The sequence below is a fragment of the Anopheles arabiensis genome, chromosome 2 (genome assembly GCF_016920715.1).
Source record: "Anopheles arabiensis isolate DONGOLA chromosome 2, AaraD3, whole genome shotgun sequence".
NCBI classification, from domain to species: domain Eukaryota; kingdom Metazoa; phylum Arthropoda; class Insecta; order Diptera; family Culicidae; genus Anopheles; species Anopheles arabiensis.
Window position 1 is genome coordinate 3,724,781 of NC_053517.1, and position 21,519 is coordinate 3,746,299.

At 48.8% G+C, this 21,519-nt stretch overlaps 1 protein-coding gene across 1 annotated transcript in view; it reads left to right on the forward strand.

The window, feature by feature from the left end:
• The window catches only part of LOC120894645 (cell death protein hid), a 56,114-nt gene that overhangs the window by 29,107 nt on the left and 5,488 nt on the right, over nucleotides 1-21,519 (forward strand). Inside the window, exons 2-3 of the mRNA XM_040297358.1 lie at nucleotides 19,200-19,503; nucleotides 19,567-19,891. Coding sequence (XP_040153292.1) covers nucleotides 19,200-19,503; nucleotides 19,567-19,891 — 629 coding nt within the window. The remainder of the gene's footprint in view (nucleotides 1-19,199; nucleotides 19,504-19,566; nucleotides 19,892-21,519) is intronic.

Here is a 21,519-nt window from a genome sequence, read left to right on the forward strand (position 1 = left end):
GTACTTCAACCATCACGCCCGATAGGGCTCGTGCCACGAACATGCTCCACGCTACCGTACTTCCGTAGGCCATTTAGCTAAAGTACACCCTTGTTGGGTCAATTGCATTTGTTTTCCATACGCCCTCCGTTAGATCGTAGACTACCAGCTAGGATCTATTGGAGGCGGTCAGATATTCAATTAGATCAAACTTATTGCCCCACCCCAAGAGTTGGCATAGAGTGAAAATCCCCTCTGATCGAGTGCCTACACGAAGCTCAAAATGGCGCACAAAAACCCTCACCTTGAAGCCAAATTGTGCAGATTGGGACACACCCAGCGGCGTCACGGCAGCACGGGTCCGCGCACGGGTCATAACGATTTTGAATGCGCACGATGCGAACGATCAGAACGAAACTGAGCTCGGGTGCTGGTTGCGAAAAGTGGCCGCCCAGACAGTGGCTGTGGATAAGAGACCGTGGTTGCTGTGGTTACGGGCACTTTAGGGAATTGGTCAATATCGATTATGTCTTTTCGTCCACGCGATTCTAACGATATCTTGCGTGATTTAAAGGGCTCGTTTCGACGGTGACCTTAGGTAGCAGGATGTTGGTAAAGTTTCTATTGTCGTTGTACTAAGAGGACATGAAATGATGTATGGGTAAGGTGTTTGCCGTTCGGTGTCTAGCATTGTTGAAAGTTTGCAGTTATTACTTAAAGTAGGCGTAATCCATTACCACGACAAAATGTCTATTAGGTCATGGTACACATCTCGAAGAAGAAAAACAAAACCTTGAAACACTCTCTCGACGCGATTCCGATGCGTCGGGTTTTATCGTACGCGCCATGCGCCGCTTTGTTGACGGAAGCCACCGTTTGCTGTCGGTTGCTGACCGTACGGGGTTGCAACACATTGCCGAAGGGCTCTAGCGTGCCCCCTCCCATCTGCGTGCACGGACCAGCATTGATTATTTCTTTGTGCAACTTTATGCAAACCGGCTTCCCCCAAAACCGCAGCATCGACCCGAGCCCATGCCGCGCTGGGCTACGATTACGGTGCAAGCGAGCTGGAGCAGAGCGGTGCCCGCCTCGCCGAGTCGCACTAGCATCGTAAACAAGAACCTTACCGCACCAAACAGCTGGCACCGCGGACACTGGTCACGAACACTCGAAACCGGTGGAGGTGGTGCTTTTGCGCGCCAAATGTACGATGCCCTCTAACGCCTCCGATGGAAGGCTTAAAGACCCACGCCACACGTCACACGCTACACGCGAGTAATCGCTGCTTGAGATGCTACTACGCAAGGTACCGACCAGCTACCCGAGCCTTGCCTACCGTCCCTGCCTGGATGCAGGAGGGACGCCTTTCGGAACGGCTGTAAAGGAGCCGGTTTTTTCCTTCCTCTTGTTTGTTGTTGCTTTTCAACTACCTCCATGCTGCTGTTGATGTAAGGAGCTGCTTGTGCTTGGATTGTATGCGCTTTTTGCTAAAACCAGTTTCCGATCGTCACCGCGATCGTTAGAATATCGCGCGAGAGTGCGCGCGTTCATAGAATATCACGACTTCTGCTACCCTGTTTCACCCAGCGCAACACACCTCGCCGATTGGAGCAAGAAGAATCGGATATTACAGCTTCCCGTTGCGCCATCTTCAAGGATCACCACTGGCTGCAGCTGCTGGTGGACGTTGAGGGAAGACCGGCGGGGATTACATTCGCCTGTAAACGCTCGGGATCCCGTTGCGAGAGGAAGCTCAGAATGCGAATGTCGCCTCCGGGAAATAGTAAGGCTTAGGGCGCGATCGTGCTGTTTACAAAACAAAATCCCTTGTTGTGATGCACACCGATCACAAACATTGTAACGATCGATGGTTCAGTTGCTGGAAGTTGTTGAATGCACATGCACGGTGAGATTGGGGAGACTATGCCTGTTGAAGATCCAAGAGACCTACGAAATCGATGTCAAACGGAGGGGTTCGCTGCAAAATAGCACACGACCTGGACCGTGTCGATGTAGGCCAGCGGAGGTCTCATCAATAGGGATGTAATTACGCTTTATCATGAGCATCCCTTTATCCGCAACGACACACATCGCATCGCGTGTCGACTGTCTAGGGAACCTCATCCACGCCATGGCGCAGCAGGTGCTATCGGGATTAATGGTTAAACTCACAGCACAGGCTCTGCAGATGCATTGGATTGATTGGCTAGCAAATTATCAGCCACTCGGTGAGTTAATATCGTCCGATGAGTTGCCACTACGGACAGGGCATCGTTACTCTCCGTAACGTTGCAATAAACTCATCCGTCAGTTACGATGTTTGCATAATTATTGCCCAGACCCTTGAGGGTAATGTGATGTGATGCGTGCATTAAAGTACCAGAGTCCATAAAATGACTGAAAAATGGCGTCGTATTGAGCGACAGGAGCTAGGTTCTTAGTTAGCGTGTTTATAGCGAGATATAAAAGGGATGTTTTATGATAAATCAGCGCAATGGTACGTAAATGTATGCTTATCTTATATTAAGATACCATTTTTGAGAAGCATTGGGCTTATTCCGTGAAGCAAGACGGATTGAATCCAACGCGTCCAAACAAATGTTCGTCCATTTCACATATCGGTCACACACATCCAGATGTTCGGTTCTTTCTCGCACGTTCTCTCCCACAATAAAAACATCCCCCCTTGCGATAGTTGTGGCTACCATTCTCCCCATCTTCAGTTGTTCTTCGTCTAGCGTTGCTGCCTCTCTCCTCCAGTGAGAATCGTGCCCGGGGGCAAGTGTTTGTGATTATAATAATAAAATATTTACACTTGCTCCTCCTATTGCTGCCGCCCTTCCACGCTTTGCGCGACCGATTGCATAACATCAGCACTTGCACAAGCCGCGCACACATCGTAGCCGGCCGAACGATAATGGAGAGACTGCAACGATGGCTTGAGCGCGAACCATAAATTAACCATCCATTTCAATTGGGACCTCCTGGGTTAGCGAAGGGGCGAAAGGAAGCAGCAGCCGGAGCATGGAGGCAAAGCGACTGCACATTAGAACGAGTTGGACGAGGAGGTGTCGCTAGTTGCGGTTCCCCACATGCTAATGCACATGCACATGCACGTACACAGTCTGCAAGCATCGACTCCTCCTCGGTCAGCCGCAGGCTTTCCTCCACTCTGTTCTCGTGGTGCACTTGTGATTCGTTTCTTGTTTTTGTACGGCTTCAACTAAAGAAACCCCTCCTTGCCTTCCCTTTCTACCCTTCTGCCCCCTCCTTTTACTGTAACTGTTTGCTCTCCAAATCTCTCTGAAGTTTCGAACCACGCGCGCGTAGCGATCGCGAGTGCATCGGCGTTGGTTTCCGTAAACAAATCGCACCCGTTTCTCCCACTCCGCCTCTGGCAGCGCGCATGCATACACCGATAGGCGGGCGGCATGCGATACGCGATCGTACGATGCGTACTGACCCCGCCGGCTTGCATACGCAACGACTTGGATCCATCATATCTTGGTAGCCGGAGCGGAGTTTGAAGCTATTTTCAGAGCGCGCTTGAACTTCAAACCAAGCGCGCGTTGACGAGTTCCGCGAAGGAATAACGCCGACGATGGCGCTTATCATGTTTCATGATAGGTTTTTTCCTTCTCTCTTTTCGATCTTGCCCGCCAGTGCGCTTTGCTTGTGCCGCTTATCGGTTTAGGACCACACCTAAGGGCGGCCGCTTTTATTCTTAGGCCCGACGCAATAAAAGGGTTAACGGCGGTTCACGAACTTTAACGTTTGTGATCACTCTGAATAACGTATCATTTATAGTTTACAGCGATATCTTTATGATTGTTGGGGACTTGGTGCTCTGATTGATGTTCCGAGTTGAGTTAGCAAAAGCAAAAAGCTTAATTTATTCTCAATTGGTAATTGATTTATGTTTTTAATTAACGGTTGTGATGAAAATAGCTTGTTACATATTCTAATAAAAAGCAACAGCAAGTTGTAAGCAATTAGATGCAGTATAAAATGTAAAATAATACATACAGACTCATATTTATCGCTTGTTACAAGAATGATTTACACATGTATGCTGTAGCTACTTCGAGACAAACTTTGACCTTTTATTTATGACTGATTATTCCACACTCATCATGATCCACTTTGCGCCTGCGTACTGTATGTTTTTCCTTTCCATCCCGTGACCCACACTGCGGCTACTCCACAAACACTAACCGGGGCACTGTAATTTTTCCGATCATTAGGCCAACCTTGACAATAGCACACAATTCTCTCATACTGCACGTACTGCACGAAGGTTTTTGTCCTTCTCCTTCGTCGTTCAATTTTCCTATGTTTTTTTTATAGAGCTTTGGCGGTGCTCCGATAATGTACCCGTGGCCGTAGTGTAATCATTCCGGTCTCTCCCAGATCACTCACGTATCGATCGATTCGTCCCCTTGCGCAGTATGTTTGCCGTGTGCTTGCCTCTCTGAGCTCATGGCGACGACGTGCACATATTAATAAAAATTTTATGCTGCAATAATGCTGCCCCCACATGCCACATGTCACGGTCGGCTGGGAGTGGAGTAATTTCGCGACTCGCGTACGAGGCGTGAGCTTCGAAGCTTATGCTCATTGGTTCGCGCCGAGTGGACGCGCACCGCCACTGATCGGTGGGCTTGATTCGAGGAGGAACGTGCAAAAAAGCACGACATCTGCACATGGATCCTGCGGGGCCGAGCGATGGCCGACGGTGGCTGCGCATCGCCAAACGATCGCAAGGGATCAGGGCAGGATCGGTGCGAACGGCGGCAGTAGGGAGCGCGCGCGAACCAAATGGCTTTAAATAAACATGATATTGCGAACCACTTCGCGAGCTACCGGTCTGCCGAGGCAAAGATGATTATCGATTGCATGGATGGGGTGAAGCAGGGAAGAAGACGAAAAATGACACTAGATAAATAACAATGAATGCACATATCATTTAATGATCGTTCAAATTGCCCCGTCCGATCGGCGAACAGCCCGAAGGATGCCGTTTGATGCCGAGCGATGAGTTGCAGATTAATGCGAGGAGCAACCCTCGCGCCTAAGTGCAGCAAGAAAAGCTGCACGGGATGGGAAGTGGTGTGCTGTATTGTCGGGTATAGAAGAAAAAAAACACACACACACAACATGGGCCCATGACCACACATGTTTGCGTTCTGTAGAGAAGCATGAAAATAACTACAAGACCAGACCACGTGTAGATGGTTTGGTTTAATATGAGACCGTTTTTTTTCGCTCCACGTCAAAGCATGCGATCGTCTACGATCGGTGGTGGTGGCAAAGTAGCTCTTAAGCAAAGGTACCCCGCTTCAGAATCGAGTCCACGCTTTTGACACTTTGATGAATTAAAAAAATATCCCCCCAACTTCACCGACGACCGGTTTTAATGGTAGCGTTTGTCGCTGGCAGAACGGTGAAGCATCTTAAGCAGCGAGAAACTAATGGCAAATGGATTGCAATGACCAGAATAATAAAAAAAAATGCTTCACCTAGAGCCAACTAAAATGGGGTTGACATGTTGGGGGGAGCCCGCGCATACTCGACCACAAGCTCGTTTGAGGTGCAACGGCGCTCGCGAGCTTTAATGATAATGTGTCAACAGCATACGGAACAAGACGCGTTCACGTGCAGTGGAACAATTAAATGCATCTGTGACCGTCAGGAAGGCTCGCTGCTCGGGTGACATTGGTGCCAGTGTGGAGTGTAGCATCAGCAGCAACATTAAGAATGGATTTAACGCTCTTATTTCGAGAGCTTTTTATGTTGTGGCTTCAATTGTGTTTCACACCGACCGGATCCATCCGATGTGCGATGCTTCGCGACAATTGTTCTACATTACAAGGTAAATGGTTTAAACGGGTCAATTTTCAACCACTTGTTAACATTATACCTCAGGGCTTAGGAGATTAACAAAATGTGCGTGTTGAGTTCAATTTGGAAATGAAGCATAGTCCCAAAAACAACCCAGAGCTAACTATTTATTATGCATTAAAATGCAATTAATCAATTTATAAACTGTGCCAGCTCCTGTGGTTCCTTCCAAGAAGAAATGCCTAGTAAACTTCAGAAGAAATTTTTTGTTGAAAAAATAAACTTTTCAAAACGATATATCTATTTGAAATAAATAATATGTAACAGTCGTTTTTGTATTAGAGTTGCATCCTTCAAATGTAGACAGCAACTAGACAATCAGACATCAGCAATCGTGTGCAGCTAAAACATGCGATGAAATAGGAATAAAAAAAAGAATACCACCACAAACAACCCCGACGACGGTTGGCGATTGTAATCACAAATGATGAAGCGATGCACCCAGTGTTCGACCGTGGCACCGCGCTAAACGCAACATAAACGCAGCGCAGCAGCATAGGCCCATAGACTCCTAAACGTCAACCTTCGCGGTTAAGATTTGATGCATTTAATGCAGCAGACTGCAACAGAAGAAGCTAGAAACAAGTACGATACATGATGTGGTTGCATTGGACGGTATGGTGAAGGGTGATACATGCAGGCATCATAAAGAAGACGAAGAAGAAGAAAAAACTTCAAACGCACATTACTAACCGATCACAAATTACCGACAAATACGTGCACTATTTGTGGTCCCTCTGCCGCTCGATGCCCAGCTTTGGCACAAAGCGCACACCACAGCGAGCGAGCAACACGTACGAGAGCGCGCGCGAAAAAAGAGTAGCCCAGGAAATAGCCCAGCTTCGCCAGCAGTATCGCGTGGTACCGGCGTACGCTGCTAACCTTGAGCGCTTGCCTGATTGCATAAGCCTCCCTCCGATCGTACAGCGGGGCCCGATCAAGCGACAAGACAAGCCGACGGCGTGTTCCGTATGCCACCGCGCTCGTGGTGCATCGGGTGCAGTCGGATTCATTAGACGCGCAGGCTCTGCTAACGCGCGCGCCCGCCCCGTGTCCCCGTCGTCCCGTCGAATGCAACTTTATTTGCCCCGCTCCAAACACTCGCCGACGATCGACAGTCTCGCGGCATCCTTACGCCGTCCACGCTAACCTTTGCTCTGTCTCTCCCGCTCTCCCCACCCCACCGAGCCATCCTCCCTCCGATGGAGGCCTGTTTGCGAGTGCTCTCCCCCCCCTCCCTAGGAGGGGAGATTTGCAGTAAATGAATTATTCTAAGTGCACATGTGCAATTATTCACTGCTCGACGTTCTATTCACCGATCAATTGTTGCCCATCACAGTTGTCTTCAGTTCAACCTCACACATCTCCCCTCCCACCTTCGTCCGCTGGGGGCCATGCTTGCCCTGCCCAACTGTTTTTTTTTCTCCGAGGCGGGAAAGGAAGGCTTTGGCACCCGCTTCTACCGAAGCCATGGGCGCCTGATGCAACGACTCGGTCGAAGCTAATAATAACGACAACAATGGCGTCAAAAGCCAAGACATAAAAGCGAACTAATATGCAAATTGCGCTGCCGCTGCGGGATGCACTTTGTCGCGGCTGCTGCATCTTGTTAGAGGGAGAGGGAGGTGATGCAAATGTTTTGATTGCAATTTCGTATGCACCTTCTGTCGATGCGGGCAGATAATCGAGGTGCGAGGGTGATTACTGATGATATGCAGCGATGATTTGAGCATGTAGAATAGAGTTAGAAAATGGAAATTCAATCGAAAGTAAATATAACATGTTATTAAAGTACATGAAAGTCGCAAACTTAAGTTAAAGTACATACAGTTTGGAACTGTGGCCACCTTGAAACGGAATAGAGGTAGATACTCATCGCGAAAATCAATGACACACAATGCAAAAACGAAGATTTTACCATCCCGGAAACGCAAATAGAACCTCCGGTGTGATAATCGAAGCAGCAATTAAATGCAGGAAATCCTCCCCGCATACGGTGATTGTTTTCAAATTTATTCTTCCGACGATTTGCTTATTTTGAACGGGTTGTAGAATTTGCATTCACTGCAAAAAAGGGCATCTGTACAAAGTGACTCTGTTCTTTCCCGTGGGGTAGGTTTTGTTGCACTTTGCCAAGGCTTCTCCGGGCTAGATCATGATTTAATCGCCATAGGTCGTGGTACAGCTGGCCACAGTGCACCAGCCACACGGGGTCGTAATTGGCCCTAATTTGTCCACCAGTGTGTAGCAATGGACGCCTCGCTAGCGAAAAAAAAAACGTTCCACGCTCGATGCAAAAGGATGTTTGTGTCCTCCCCTTCGAATGGCAACAGTACAACACTCGTCATATCCCCCCCATGGCAAACGATTGTAAATCGTTTGCAAAAGTTAATCCAATCAACGTTCATTTAGCCGATCGCTGATGCAGTGACGGTTTTGCTTTCGGGAAACGTGGCCTATTTTTCCTTTCCCGCCTGAGCTCCAGCTTGCGTACGGGGGATGGAAAAATTGGCTCCCTGTTTGTGTTTGTACGAAGGGAAGGAACGTTGGCAATTAGTCAATTAAGTGCGCGTGAACCCTCTGCGCGCCAGCCGTAGCCAGGCGTAGAATCAACCAAACGTAGCAAACGCATCAAGTGCAAGTGCTGAAGTTCACAACATTTGATCAGGAGGGTTGGACATCCCGAGGCTTCCCGAGGGTGCTGGAGGCGCGGGAGTTGACTGTTTAATGAATGAGTGCGCATGCAATTGTACGGCATTACGGTCATTGGGAGTAGCAGGCACATCATGTACGACGTCATCGTATCGGTTGTAGGGGCAGTTGTTGCGATCCGCTGCAAAGAAGGCGTCCTGCGTCAATTAGTGTCTTCCACCAAGGACATCGATAGACTACTGTCCAGCAGTGTTTGTGTGTGTGTGTACATTTCCTAATGACGTCCTCTAACGTGATTACTAACGATTGGTGCGCAAATGAAGTAGTCGTTCGCTCTGTTTGATGTACCGTGGCAGCAGGATGAGTGACAAGGCGTGCTAGAATGGTGTGATTGATCGTGCTGGAGATTTTAACCACAGTACAGTAATCGATCAACAGTACAGTTGTGTGAATGTGTGCTGTTTTTTCTTACCTATTATTCCCCTCAGTTTGCGTGAAAATTAAATTATGAAACATGATGCAACTTGAACGGTAATATTAAAGTATTTGCTTTATTCGAAACGGTTCAGCATCTCTCGCGCGTTAGATGACTCACAGCCAGACAGCGAAAGCTCGACACAAAACACAAAACACAAAGCATTCCACCACCAACCGTTGACGGTCAAAAGATTAGTCACCATTAAATATTTTAACTATTATGTTCGCGGAATCAACTCGGCGGTTTAAGGGCGGTTTCGCTGTTGGATTCCTTGGCAAATTATTATCCCTGTCCCTTTTAACCCTTTTTCTAATGCAGGTGGTTAATTTTTTTTACATCCCTATCCTCCCATTACAAAGGAAACATAAAACAAAGTCCAATTTTTAGCAAACCATACCCTTGGGGAATGTTTTGAGTTGGCACGGAAAGGATTTCCGTTTAAAATTTAAAGACATGCCAAGACAGGTTAGCAATAAAAAGGGCATGAAGATTGCCGAAACCGGCCTCCGTCAAGCGAAGATGATGCAATACGAGATCGTTTTTCCAACACAAAATCTGGTTCACGGTGTGATACGCCTCCAAAATACTTTTCTTAATCGCTCGCGACCAGTCCCTTCCTGGACGATGGGCAACCAGATAATAGCGCGTCTGGAATCGTAAAACCTGGTGCGTTAGTTACCGAAAATCGCGAACGAAGACCTTCCTGGAAGTTGTTCTGGTTCGATGCTGAACATTGAAGAACAAAGACTTGTTTCTAAACTGAGGTCTGAGCACATGGATTGATTTATTGATTCTGTATTATAATTTTCAATGGATGTGAAGGGCGAAAACATGAAGTCAATGTCGATTACCGAAGCTGTGGGGAAACGCAGTAAAGCCATAAAACGTGTTTAGCGTATTCTCCCAATTATTTAAGGGAAGGTTTGTTCTCAGCATAGGTTCTGCAGAATCCATCCTGTTTGACCCACAGCATGATCTTGCACTGATCATGTCTGCCAAATTGCAAAAAAATAAAATAAACACTGAATTGCACCATGCAAAGTAGTTTGGGAACTGTTGGCTCATTAAGAAACGACGCCCCACCGTACGACTGCGAGGCGATGTGCGCTTTCCCGATTATTATTATAATTTTCTCCTGCAAAACAACATACGCGTTTGACCAGTAAGATACGCAAGACAAAAAATCACGAGAAGACACGAATGATTTTGATGGCCAGTAATAACAAAGATTATTGCACCGGTCATTACCATTTCGGTGCTGTTGTGCCTGGCGATTCGTGATGAATCTCCAAAGCCGTTCCAGCAGTGATATGTTCTTGCAGGTTGTCGCTCGTTCGTGCTCTTCTGTTGTGTGCGTGTGTGCTCTGGTGTGTATACATCAACGAAGGTTGCATCTTACACTGACCGAAGCTCAGTTTTATTGCCTACACCCTTGCGTATGTTTACGATCGTGGATTAATAACAATAAATAAGCAGGACTGAACACAGCTCAAACAAAAAGGCAAAGAAAGAGAACATTCACATGTACACACGCATGGCCGTAACCGCAAAAAGGAGCAGAGGAGCATCATTTGCGAACGACAGCCGAGACTGTGGATCAGTCGCACGAAACAAAGCTGAAAAGCCTCATTTCAGCTACCGGTACGGGATACCGTCGCTGCACTCTCGCGAAGCGGGGTAAGACAGCACATTAACGACGAACGATTTCGATGCGCATCAGAACAGAAACCGGGCCACTGGTGGATAAGGTGCCAAATAAATCTTTTCCTCAAGAGCTAACCAAAAGGATTTGGTGTGGTTTTTGCCTTGGGAGATGGGTGGGACGCTTGCAGGCTACCCGAGATTGGTTGCGGTTTGTGCTTGCGGTTTTTATTTCTGCTTTTCTCAAACAGTGGCCCTTGTTCGGTGCGCCCAGAAGCATGTTGGGTGTGGATTTGATATGCTTCATTTTTCGGGAGGGGAGCCTTATTTTGGTTCCTGTTGAATGCTCGTGAAATTGTTAATTCTACAGCTCTTTTTGCTGTTAAACGCGAACGCATTATACTTTCGGTACAACACTATTCTTTTGAAGTGGAGCTTTGTTAAGAAACATTTGCAGAGAATGAATCCGTATCACTCCAAGAGTCGTATGATGTGTTAATGATCATCAAGGGCTCGATCTGTATAAAGCCTACTCTTTAATGTCTTTAATGTCAATCCACCTCGGTTTTGCTGAAGCTAAAGAAAACGAATACCACCCTCCGTTAAACGTCCTCCATGCATTTCAGCTCGATAATTTCGATATCATCGTGTCGATAATTACACACCCAGAGATGCATCAATCTCACACAAAAGAGCGCTTATCTTCTTTTGGATTTGTTGTGTGCTGTGTGCCAAACAATGTTGCAGCAATGACAATGAACATCCATGGACAGGAAGAACATAGCAAGCACTATGCATCACACAATTATCTTCGTCCAGCAGCAATTCGGTAGCTTCGTAAAAACTGCGTAACGATCCCGAAAACGTGTCTGGCCTGACAGATGGGCCAACAACAACTCATCGCTCCCGAAACGCTCGCAGTCGTGCAGGAAACGTGACGGTGCATCCAGCAGCAGGATTTAATATTAGCCCGCGTGCTGTGCAAGTGACGCCTGCAACCAGATCGCAGCAACCAGAAGCCACTCCGATCGTTCCGGTCAGCGGGTGTACTGCACGAAGATCGCGCTGCAGTAGCCCGTTCTCTTTTGCTTCTTGCCGGGGCCTCAGACCACAACCCTGTTCCCCAAAACATCGCCCCCCGGGTCGATGACTTTGCCAGTTGAACGGTAGTTCAATTCTGTAGCTTGAGCGTTTTCTCTCCTTTAAATGGGATTTAAATCTTCTGGCTCAACCCTTCCCCGTGTGTGCCTGCCACGTTTGGTGTAGCCCCCAATATGGTTGAGACGTAAATTGGAGGAATAAGAATTGAGCAACCGATTACGCTTCGGTAGCCAAACCACAAACACACACACAAACAGACTCATGCCCATCTCCATATGCTCCAAAGCGCGTGAGTTAAGACGTTGCTGCTGATCTGCGTGACTCTCGTCAGTTTGTGGTAGGCCGCGCGAAGACGGGCAGGACGAAACGGGCCAAGAACAATAAATCCATTTTGGAAGCTGCAATAAACCCTTTCGAATGGTGGCTGGTTGGCTGCGATCGGGAAAGAAAGTCCATCGCAAGACGATTTCAGATTGACGTGACGTGCCTCGCGCACTCTCGCCTCTTGTCTTAAATCGTCCGCTTCAGGGACGAACCACCGTCCAGAGGGTAGAATCGTACACAACAGCACACGAAGGTTTGCCGTTCGGAGGTTCGTTGCTTGTTCGATCGTTGAAATCCGCGCGCGCGCGCTGAAAAGCATGAGAGTCGCTCGGGTGGAAGGCGCGGGAATGGTTGCGTGGCAAAACAAATGATCGCTCGCAGAACCGAGCCGGGCACCCGGACAGAACACCTGGGCTGCCCGGTAAACGCTCGGTTTCAACGACCCCAAAACGGGTGGACAAACAAAGAAGAGCAAAGATGTAGCTGGAACACGCCGAGAACGATGGAAGGTGGATCGAACGGAAGGGTGGGGGTCTTTCCACACCCCGTGGGGTTGGGCGTCGTTTATCCGTCTCCGTTTCCCCATACTGAGGGGGTGCAAACTGCAGCTCCAGACCCCTCAGCGCGGCCGTGCCTTCTCATCTCACCTGCGCAAGCCGTTCGTTCCTTGTCAAACGGAAGGCTCTGTTGTTTGTTGTTTTCTTTATTTTGCCTGGAGGTGGCACAGCGAGCGTACGGCTGATTTTTGAGCGGGAACTTTCGATCGTCCTGTGGGTGAAGCCAGAACAGGTTTTGCCGTTACATGCCCACGGGGCGCATGCATGGGCGTGTTACATCGGGAAGGTAAACAAAAACAAACGATCGGGTCGGGCCGAGAGAATCGTTCTCCCGAGCGCCCTGAACGCTGCGGTATAAACGGATGCATCTTCGAGGTGCGTCGCTTTTGGCGCGATCGCGAGAAGGCAGCACCGTCTTGATCGTGGCTTGATCATTTATAAGGTTTTTCTTTTCTTTTGGATACAACTTCAGCCTCAGCCTCGTTCTCTCTCCACACACAAGCTTTAAAATGTACGGTGTTGTTTTGGTTCTCGTTTTGCTTTCATACAGCTTCGCTCCATCCCCTTCTGCACCCTCAGCCCTCTGCAATATTCACCCCGAACGCACATACATACACACAGACGAGGAAGGGAACGGACGATTGTCTGAAAATCAGGGCCCGAGAATTATTCTGCCCGCGTTACAGAACGTGTACACATACACGGATCGTTCGCCGCCGTATCCTGCACCCGTTCTCCGTTCTCCATCGTCCACCACATGATCCATAATTACGATCGTACTTTCTTTTCTATCCTTTCCTCTCACCATCTTCTACACACTCCCCCTGCCCGTTTTCGTCCCGCACCCAGAGCCGTCTTTCGTGCCAGCTCGAGCTCGTTTTACGTTAACGTTTTTACGTTTTTGTTTTGTTCGCCAGTTTCGCTCCGGCCCCGGTGTGTCCTCTTATTGCTGTTGCCTTTTATCCTCATTTCCTCTTCTTCTTCCTTTTCTTCGCTTGGCGTTGCTGCCTTTTCTTTATGCTGCTCTCCCGTGCACATCGTACGACAGCGCACACGCAAGTGCAGCATACAACGCGCCTTTATCTTTTTTTGAGTTTTTTGCCTTCCACTTCTTCACTCAACAATCGATCTTTTTCTCTTGGTCTTTTACTACACCACAAACGCACAGGTCAACAGACACACACACACACACACACAAATACGATGAATCAGGTTCTCTCTTTTGCATCTTCCCTTCGCTTCCCCCGGGTGATCATCCGCCACCCCTTTTAGTTCCCTTTCCCGTGCTTTTTTTTATTTATTTATCGCTTTTATTTATTTAATATTCACGCTTTTCTTCGTTCTGGACGCTCTCGGCGTGTGCGGATGCGTATGCGGTTGTGTGCGTTGGGGGCACAATTTCAGGATCATCTGTGTGCGTGTGTGTGTGTGCTGTGGTCAGATCGGGGTGAAAAGTGTACAACAACTGCAACTGGGCCGGGATGCACTCCGCTGGATGCAACCACGGGCCGAACGGGGAGAACGGGGGCAAGTGAACGGATTTCTGTTTTTGTTTACAATCCGCTCCGTAGCTTTTGCTCGATTTTCTACCATTTCGTTCTCGTTCTATGCTTCTCTGCTTGTGTGCGCGCGCGCCCGGACCTTCCTGTACGCTTCATCGGTTACGATTTTTCCCCGATGCTTTTTAGCTTTAATCTGTCCCTCTTCTTCTTCTTCTTCTTCGTCCTCGTTTACGCTGCTTGTTGTTGCTTCTTGTGTCTGCGTTCACTTTACGTTTTTACGGCACTGTACCTCTCCTGGGCTGCACTGGTCGCGGCGAGTGTCCGCCATGGGAAGCTCTTTCCCTCTGTCATTCGATCGCACCAAAGCCACGATCACTCGCGATGGCTTTCTCTCTCTCTCTTTCGCTCCCTTTTCCGGACTCGTTTGCTACGACGCGCCGAGCATCCATTCTGAAGCCCTTCTTGTCGCGTTTCTCGACTGCTTTTGTTCCTCCAGCGAATTGCGCCCCGAAGGAAGGGGGTGTGTTTTTGGGGGTGCTAGCATCTACTCTTCATTGGTGAAGCTAACCTCTGTTTTACCCCATTTCCAACGCTTTTCGACTGTTTCGAGCGACACCCTTTTGTGCATGGCAGATCTATAGCTCGTTACAATACTTAGTAGATGGAAAATAATCAAACGAAACGGGATCGATAATGGGTGGTGTGCAAATCGACACAAATACAATTAAGTTTTATTGCGTAAGATGCACAATTGCACATGGTAGAAATAAGTAAAGCAAATCGACTCATTTTTATCACAGTCTTTCGTTTTCTTTAAATGTTTTTTAAAGTTAATTTAAACATACCTAATAACTAAGCCATAATTAGGCTCAAAACGCATCATTATTGCTGTAGGCGATTAATTTTGCTCGAGTTTTTCCTTTTTTCGTGAATCATTTTACGATCGTTGCGTCCCAAACCAGATTTACTGCTCGATCGTTCCATCTGTTCGGAGCGTTTGTTTGGGGGGTTGTTGCTTTTTTATGCCTTCCACTTGAAAGTGTTGTTCTAATGTGGCCACGCGCAGTGTGTTGGTGTGGGTAGCCGCCGCGTCTTGGACGCGTCTTGTCCTGCGTTTCTCCACGTGCACTTAATGCAATCAAGCCCTCCAGCCATCCATCCAACAGCAGCAGCAGCAGCATCATCAAGAAGCCAGGGTACAACGACTTTTCTTCATCTTTCGTTGCCCGGTCCGTGTCCGCTTCGGTAGCGCGTTGTGTTTGGTGATTTGTTTTGTTATTTTCGTTTTTCGGTCCGTTTGGAAGAAGTTTGGAAGTTTTGGCGCGCTTTTTATTCTGAGAGAAAGATACGAAGCATCACGCCCATGGATAATGGTCCTGCTTTGTACGTGTTTTGTCTTGCTGTTTTCTCCTCTCTTTATCGCAATATTATAATTCTATTTTTAATTCAGCTTTAAAGGATCAAACTGTGGCCTTGTTTTCTTCTTTTTTTTAATCCACAAAAACACACACAACACATTACGCTATCTCGAACCCGTTCCGTCCTACAACACCTTGCCTGTGGTAAGAACCAATCCAAACCCCTCTCACACGAGATGCACGTACCGCCGTTCTACAATGTTCGTACAGTGCGCGCGTTATCGAAACGGGTTTAACCTACCCGGTTTTTGTTCCTCCCCTCATTGGTTGATATCCAGTCGCCCCGAATCCCTTCGTCCGGCTGTATCATCGAAATTGTCCTGCTCGTGTATCGTCGGGGCACCGAAAAGCCCCGCTCGGTAAGACGCGGTGCGAAGGCGTCACCCGAGATAAGTAGGCCACGCTACGGAACTGGTTTTTCTTTCCTGGCCTTTCGCCCTGCCTCACGGATTCCCTTTCCACCAGCTCTCCGAGCCGCTAGAACCCGGCGGGGCCAATTTTCCGTCGCGCCATGTTCTTGTTCTTCCCCATTAGCTGGCTCCAAGCGGCCCGCGGGACACACGGAGTGCATTGACACGGGTGAGAACGGGTTCCCGAATGCAGCTACCGTATGCACCGTGCTTCAGGGTGTGTGTGTGTGTATGCAGGACGTGCAGGACGCTGCGTCTCTCGGGTGTCCGTGAATCACGGGTTATCGGGCAGCCGTTTTTTCATATTCAAATGAGGGTGAAGCATAGCGCAGAGCCCCCCGGGCGGCAGCAGCTCGGAGTTTCGGTTTACCGGTGCCCGCTGCGGTGACCTGGCCCGTGGCCCTATTTTATTTCCATAACTGATTTTTGTTGCTTCACGTTTTCCTCTACCTTTTCGCCGTTTTCTCTCGCCTTTGGAGAAAGGAAACCGGCGATGGTGCTTCCGTTACGATATGAACACGCAGACATTCAATCCTTGACCGTGGAAGACGCTGGTGTCAAATGCAACGCGCAAGCGAGCCGTTGTGAAAGAAGGAGGACAACAACAACAACAACAGCACCAACAAAAAGCGGAGCATAATCCATGCATCCAGCGGGGACCGTCGGGACCAGTAGCGCGAGTGGCTTGTGTATAATAAATGTTTTATTTTCATTCCCGTCTACCCAATGGTGGTTTGATCCATTATGCTTTGATTCGATTGCTGGCCGGATTTGGTTAACCGTTGCGATAAATCACTCGCTGTTGTCGCGGCTGGAGAATGAACCTGTACCGCGGCGAGTTGGATGGTTGGATGTGCAATGAAAGGGAAGCATGATTCCAATAGCACTAGCAAAAGAATGAGTGTCCCAATGGGTGTGAGTCAATATTTTAAATCTATTTTATTCCTTTTTGGTGGGACATTTATCACAACTCAATTTGAATAATTTATTTCCAATCGGCGAACAGAGTGGAAGGCATTAAGTTTTTCCACTGTTGGTGCTGACCACAAGTGCCCGGTGTGTGAAGGAGCCCCTTCTTTGCTCGCTGTGTTCTCAACCGTGCGAAATGTTAAACGCAACTTGAAACGAACTCCACTGTCCGCCCCATTCCGTTCCGGCCCAGCACTCACCCGGCAAAAGCTTACACAAATCACACACCGGAAGGTTAACGAGTGGGTACCAAACCGGTGGCACGCGTTCTGTTGCACCTATTCAGCATCGCGATCACTATCTTGCTGCGGCGATAATACAAACGAGACTTGTAGTCGTTCGAAAGTAAAAAAAAAAAACACCGGAGGGTTCATCGGAATGATCTCAATCAGATAAGCAAAGTGTAACAAAGTAGCTTCCCGTGGTGTGTCGTGTTTTTTTTTGTCGTCTGAATGTTCCCACTCATTTTTTTCACGACTTAATAGCTGATGCTAAAACTGATACGTAAACAAAAACCACCGACTGGCTGAGAAGCGCTCGGAGATTCCCGTTTTGTGGTAAATTGAGACACGCGAGCGGAAAAGTTTCAAATAACACACCAGAACCGACCGAACCAACCGAAAGCCACCGGAACCCGACGGCCCGACGTAATGAAACACCACGCGCAAAAGGGTGCACTACTCTCGCGGCGGAAGCGTGTCGAGAACTCGCGCCAGACAGTATGGCACCGCGTCGCGCTAACCGCGACGGCAAAACAATACTCCCATTAGATGGCTGCGTGAGATCGACTGGTGAGGAAAACCCCTGCAGTGTGGAGAAGTGTTTGCACCGTAAAGTCACATATGCTTCGCCAACAACAGCACAAACAAACGAACAAAAAAACCCCGATTAGTCAATCAGCGGTCAATCATGATGTCACACACCATAGCAGTTGGGTGGTATGTGCCTGTGAGGCAGCGGCATCATGCCCGGTGGCAAGATGTTTTGCCCTTTTTTGCGTTCCGCTCTGGTGCATCGTTTAACTCAGGCAGGCGCAATCAAGGCATACCCGCGTGGGCTCTTTCTTCCGAGGGCGGCACAACGGGTCCGGTTGCGGTGCCAGCGTCATACCAAACATCATTATGATTATTGCTGCACCTCTTCTAGCCCGATCTTCCATCGATCGTTTGCGCACCGATCGTCGGACACGTGAGAATTTTAATTATTCCTTTGCTCGTCTTGCTTGGAGCGCCTCGTTGCGTGTGTGTGAGCTGGTGCCTTAAATGGGCTGCGCCACGGTGGAATGTTCCTTGTTCGATTGGATATCCTGTTCCTGCTTGCTTGCTTTATTGCATTTATCCGCTCGTCTTGGGGAAGAGGTTCGTTTATTTTTTGCTGATTTCATTCAACTCATTTCTGACTCAGTCGGGCGAATCGGGTAGGCAGCGGGGCATAAGGGGTTTATCGTGAGAAAGGGGCATCGATAATTGACGAGCTTTGAATGCGGGTCACTTTATCGATCCTTGTGGTCGTTGTGGAAATTCAATTCTTGCTGAACTTTATAATTACCTCTCAACATCCTTGAGGCTTTGATGGGGAGACTTTCATTTTTTGTCGTTGTTGTCGGTAACTGCAGCTAAAGTACGCTCGTCATGACATGCAGTAGTGAAGTTAGGGATCTTTTGAACAAAACAAAAACATAAAAATGATTCACTTTAACGGACTGTACTAACTCAACACTTACTCGCAGGATGCAGTACCGTTCCATAGCACACACTCACACACCCCTTAGCATGACCAAGCAAAACGTGTGCCTTTATCAATGCTTCCTGAGGCTTAGCTGCTAACGGGTGTTTTGCTTGCCGCTCGGATCAGTTCCTCCATATCCGCTAGCTCCACCATCCAACAGTGGACGCCTGAGTCACTGGGTGAGAATTTTAATTGAACCCAGGAAAAAGGTTCCGATACGGAGATACGGAGACGGTGCGCTCTACATACAGTCCTCGGCAAGTCCCACAGTAGCTAGGCCGGTTGAAGTGTTATCTGACGAGGGGTTAGAAGGTACGCAACAAAGCCTTTTGTTACTAGGGCACTTGGACCGAAAGTGCTTCCGGGTGCGTGGAATTGGGTTCTTTATTGGGAACAGTGCCGTGCAAGAATGAGTCAAGCTTAGCAAAGGGTCTTACGGGTATGGAAATTCCAATAATAATTTCAAGTGCATAACTCTTATCAATAAATTTTAGAATAAAGACTTATCCAATTCCACGTTTTGTACCTTTCGTTCACAGATGTCCCAACAACGCCGCTGTCCCAGTCACCGCCGAGCGCTTCCTGCAGTCCGTTTGCGAACGGTAACTTCTTCGGCTCGGGACAGGTGTTCTTCCCCCGCACTCCGGCCAATACCGCCAACGGGCGTAATGGTGCGCGAGTGTTCTTCCAGCAGACACCGAACCCGGGCCCGCAGTACACTCCGGTGGGCAACTCCCAGTCGCAGCAACAGCCACCGCCCGGGTCCGCCAACAGTCATTCCAGCAGCAGTGGAGTAAGCAGCTCCGTCGATACGCCATCGTGCTCGTCCGGCACGCCCCACTAGTAAGTGTGTTGGTTCCAATATCCGAAGATCAGTCGTTAATGTACAACTTCTACAATTCACAGTCATCAAGGGCAGCTTCAGCCGATCCAGTTCAACTGGCACGACGACGGAGATTCGAGCGAGTCCGAAGCGTCCACATCGCAGGCCACTTCCTCGTCCGGCTGCAGTCCGCACTGTCTCGGGATGGATGGCAGTGGACCGAGCAGCTCGTTCAGTACGCCATCTTCGTCCACCGTCATGAGTCCGTCCTCGTCCGGTGGTACGCTCTATGCTGCCGTGCCGCCCCATCTCGACTACATGGCCGGCCGGGAGCAGCTGCAGGAGTTCCCGGGCAAGATCCCGCAGCGTAAACGCAAATCGCGCACACCAAAGCCGAAGAAACCGGGAGTAAGTAAACGAATTCATTGATTAGTTGTAGTGTTGGAACTTTTTGTGTGTTCTGTGGAGATTCAGAATTTCAAAATATGCCATAAGTCACATTTGCATGAAGAAAATCTTTCATCAAGTAATGCTGGACAATCGAGCGATCATAACAAACGTTAATTCCAACATCCCAATGGGTCGTTCGTACACTGTTTAAGCGGGTGAGAAGAGCAAGAAACTCTGCACCCGTTTTTGCTTCTCCACAGCCAGCGGCAAACACTGCTCCCCAGTGCTACCACCCATCATTATGCTATTATGTGCGCTACCCCACGGACAGAGCAGCAGCCTTCATCAGCGGCGTTGTGCTCCAGTTGTTTTTCTCCCCCCGTTCTTTCCATCCGCTTGCTCTCTCTCGAGCAATTACTTAACATGTCCCTTCGAACCTGGGCGTCGATGATGGTTTCGTTTATAATTAGCTGTCCAGTAGCAACCACCGCCACTACCACCCGCCCCGTCTGCACCGTACACCATCATCGCGTCGTCTTGATATCCCGGCTACGCGTAAACAAGCGCACCCGGGACAAGAAGATGCACTTTGTGTTTACGTTTACAGCTTCTGCAGAGGGCCAGAGTGATGGGCCAAGCGTCCTGCTGCGTTATGATCGATGCTGCCCCATTGATGTGTACGTGTGTACATAGCCTTTTGTGTTTTGTGCGCTGCCTTATTTTTCATGCCCATCTCTCACGCCATGCGGAATGCTTTATTTTCGTAAATAAACAATTGTCCGTCGCCCCGTCCCCATCCCGTGAATCGTCGTACCGGGCTGGTGAAAACTGTGCCTACGAGTGTCTGCTGCCTTACACCATTTTTAACGTGGCATCTCTCGGCTGAGGATTATGCTTGGATTGATGGATGAAGCCAATCTCATAATGACATTCTTTCAATTGCGGTGGCAGTGGGCTGTTTTTGTGCTGCACTGTTCATTCTCAAACGCATCTTTCACTGCAAGTGATCACGCAAATCAGCCGAAGGCAACCAAATAAAGCGACTTGTTTTTTTTGTCCGGGATTTGCTTCCATTTGGCGGGGTTCCATCACAAAACGGGAAAACGATCACGACTCAACCGAATGATCATGGCGCGGGGTGCGATCATAACCACCGAGGGCGGAGGGCGAGCAAACATTACCGCGCTGACCCAGCTTCACAGCAGGGGAGCGAAAATCTGTGTGTGTGTTGTTTATTTGATCGAACGCGAAGGGGCGTGTGCGCGTGTGTTTATTGTTCTGCGGGCTGTTGCCGCTCGCGCACCCGCCCGGAACAAGACCGCACGTGTGCGTTGTGCAGTGCTCGCTGCTCGGGTAATTCGGGTCCGGTTCACTTTCGCCGGGCGACACGTGTAAGCAACTCGGTGTGCGACCCGGGGTGTGGGGTGTTATGATTTTCCATCGCCGCACACACTCACACGAGCGCGCAGCAGGCCGGCTACTGATTACCCTCGCGCGATGAGCGATATACTGTGGGAAATTGAACGATTTGTTAGGGATGCGCTTCTTAATCGCGCACTACAAACAAACGGAGGGAACAAAACGATGGCATTGAAATGGATGCAGTTTGATCGGTGAAAATTGTGCCGGGTACGGGCCGGGAGGTC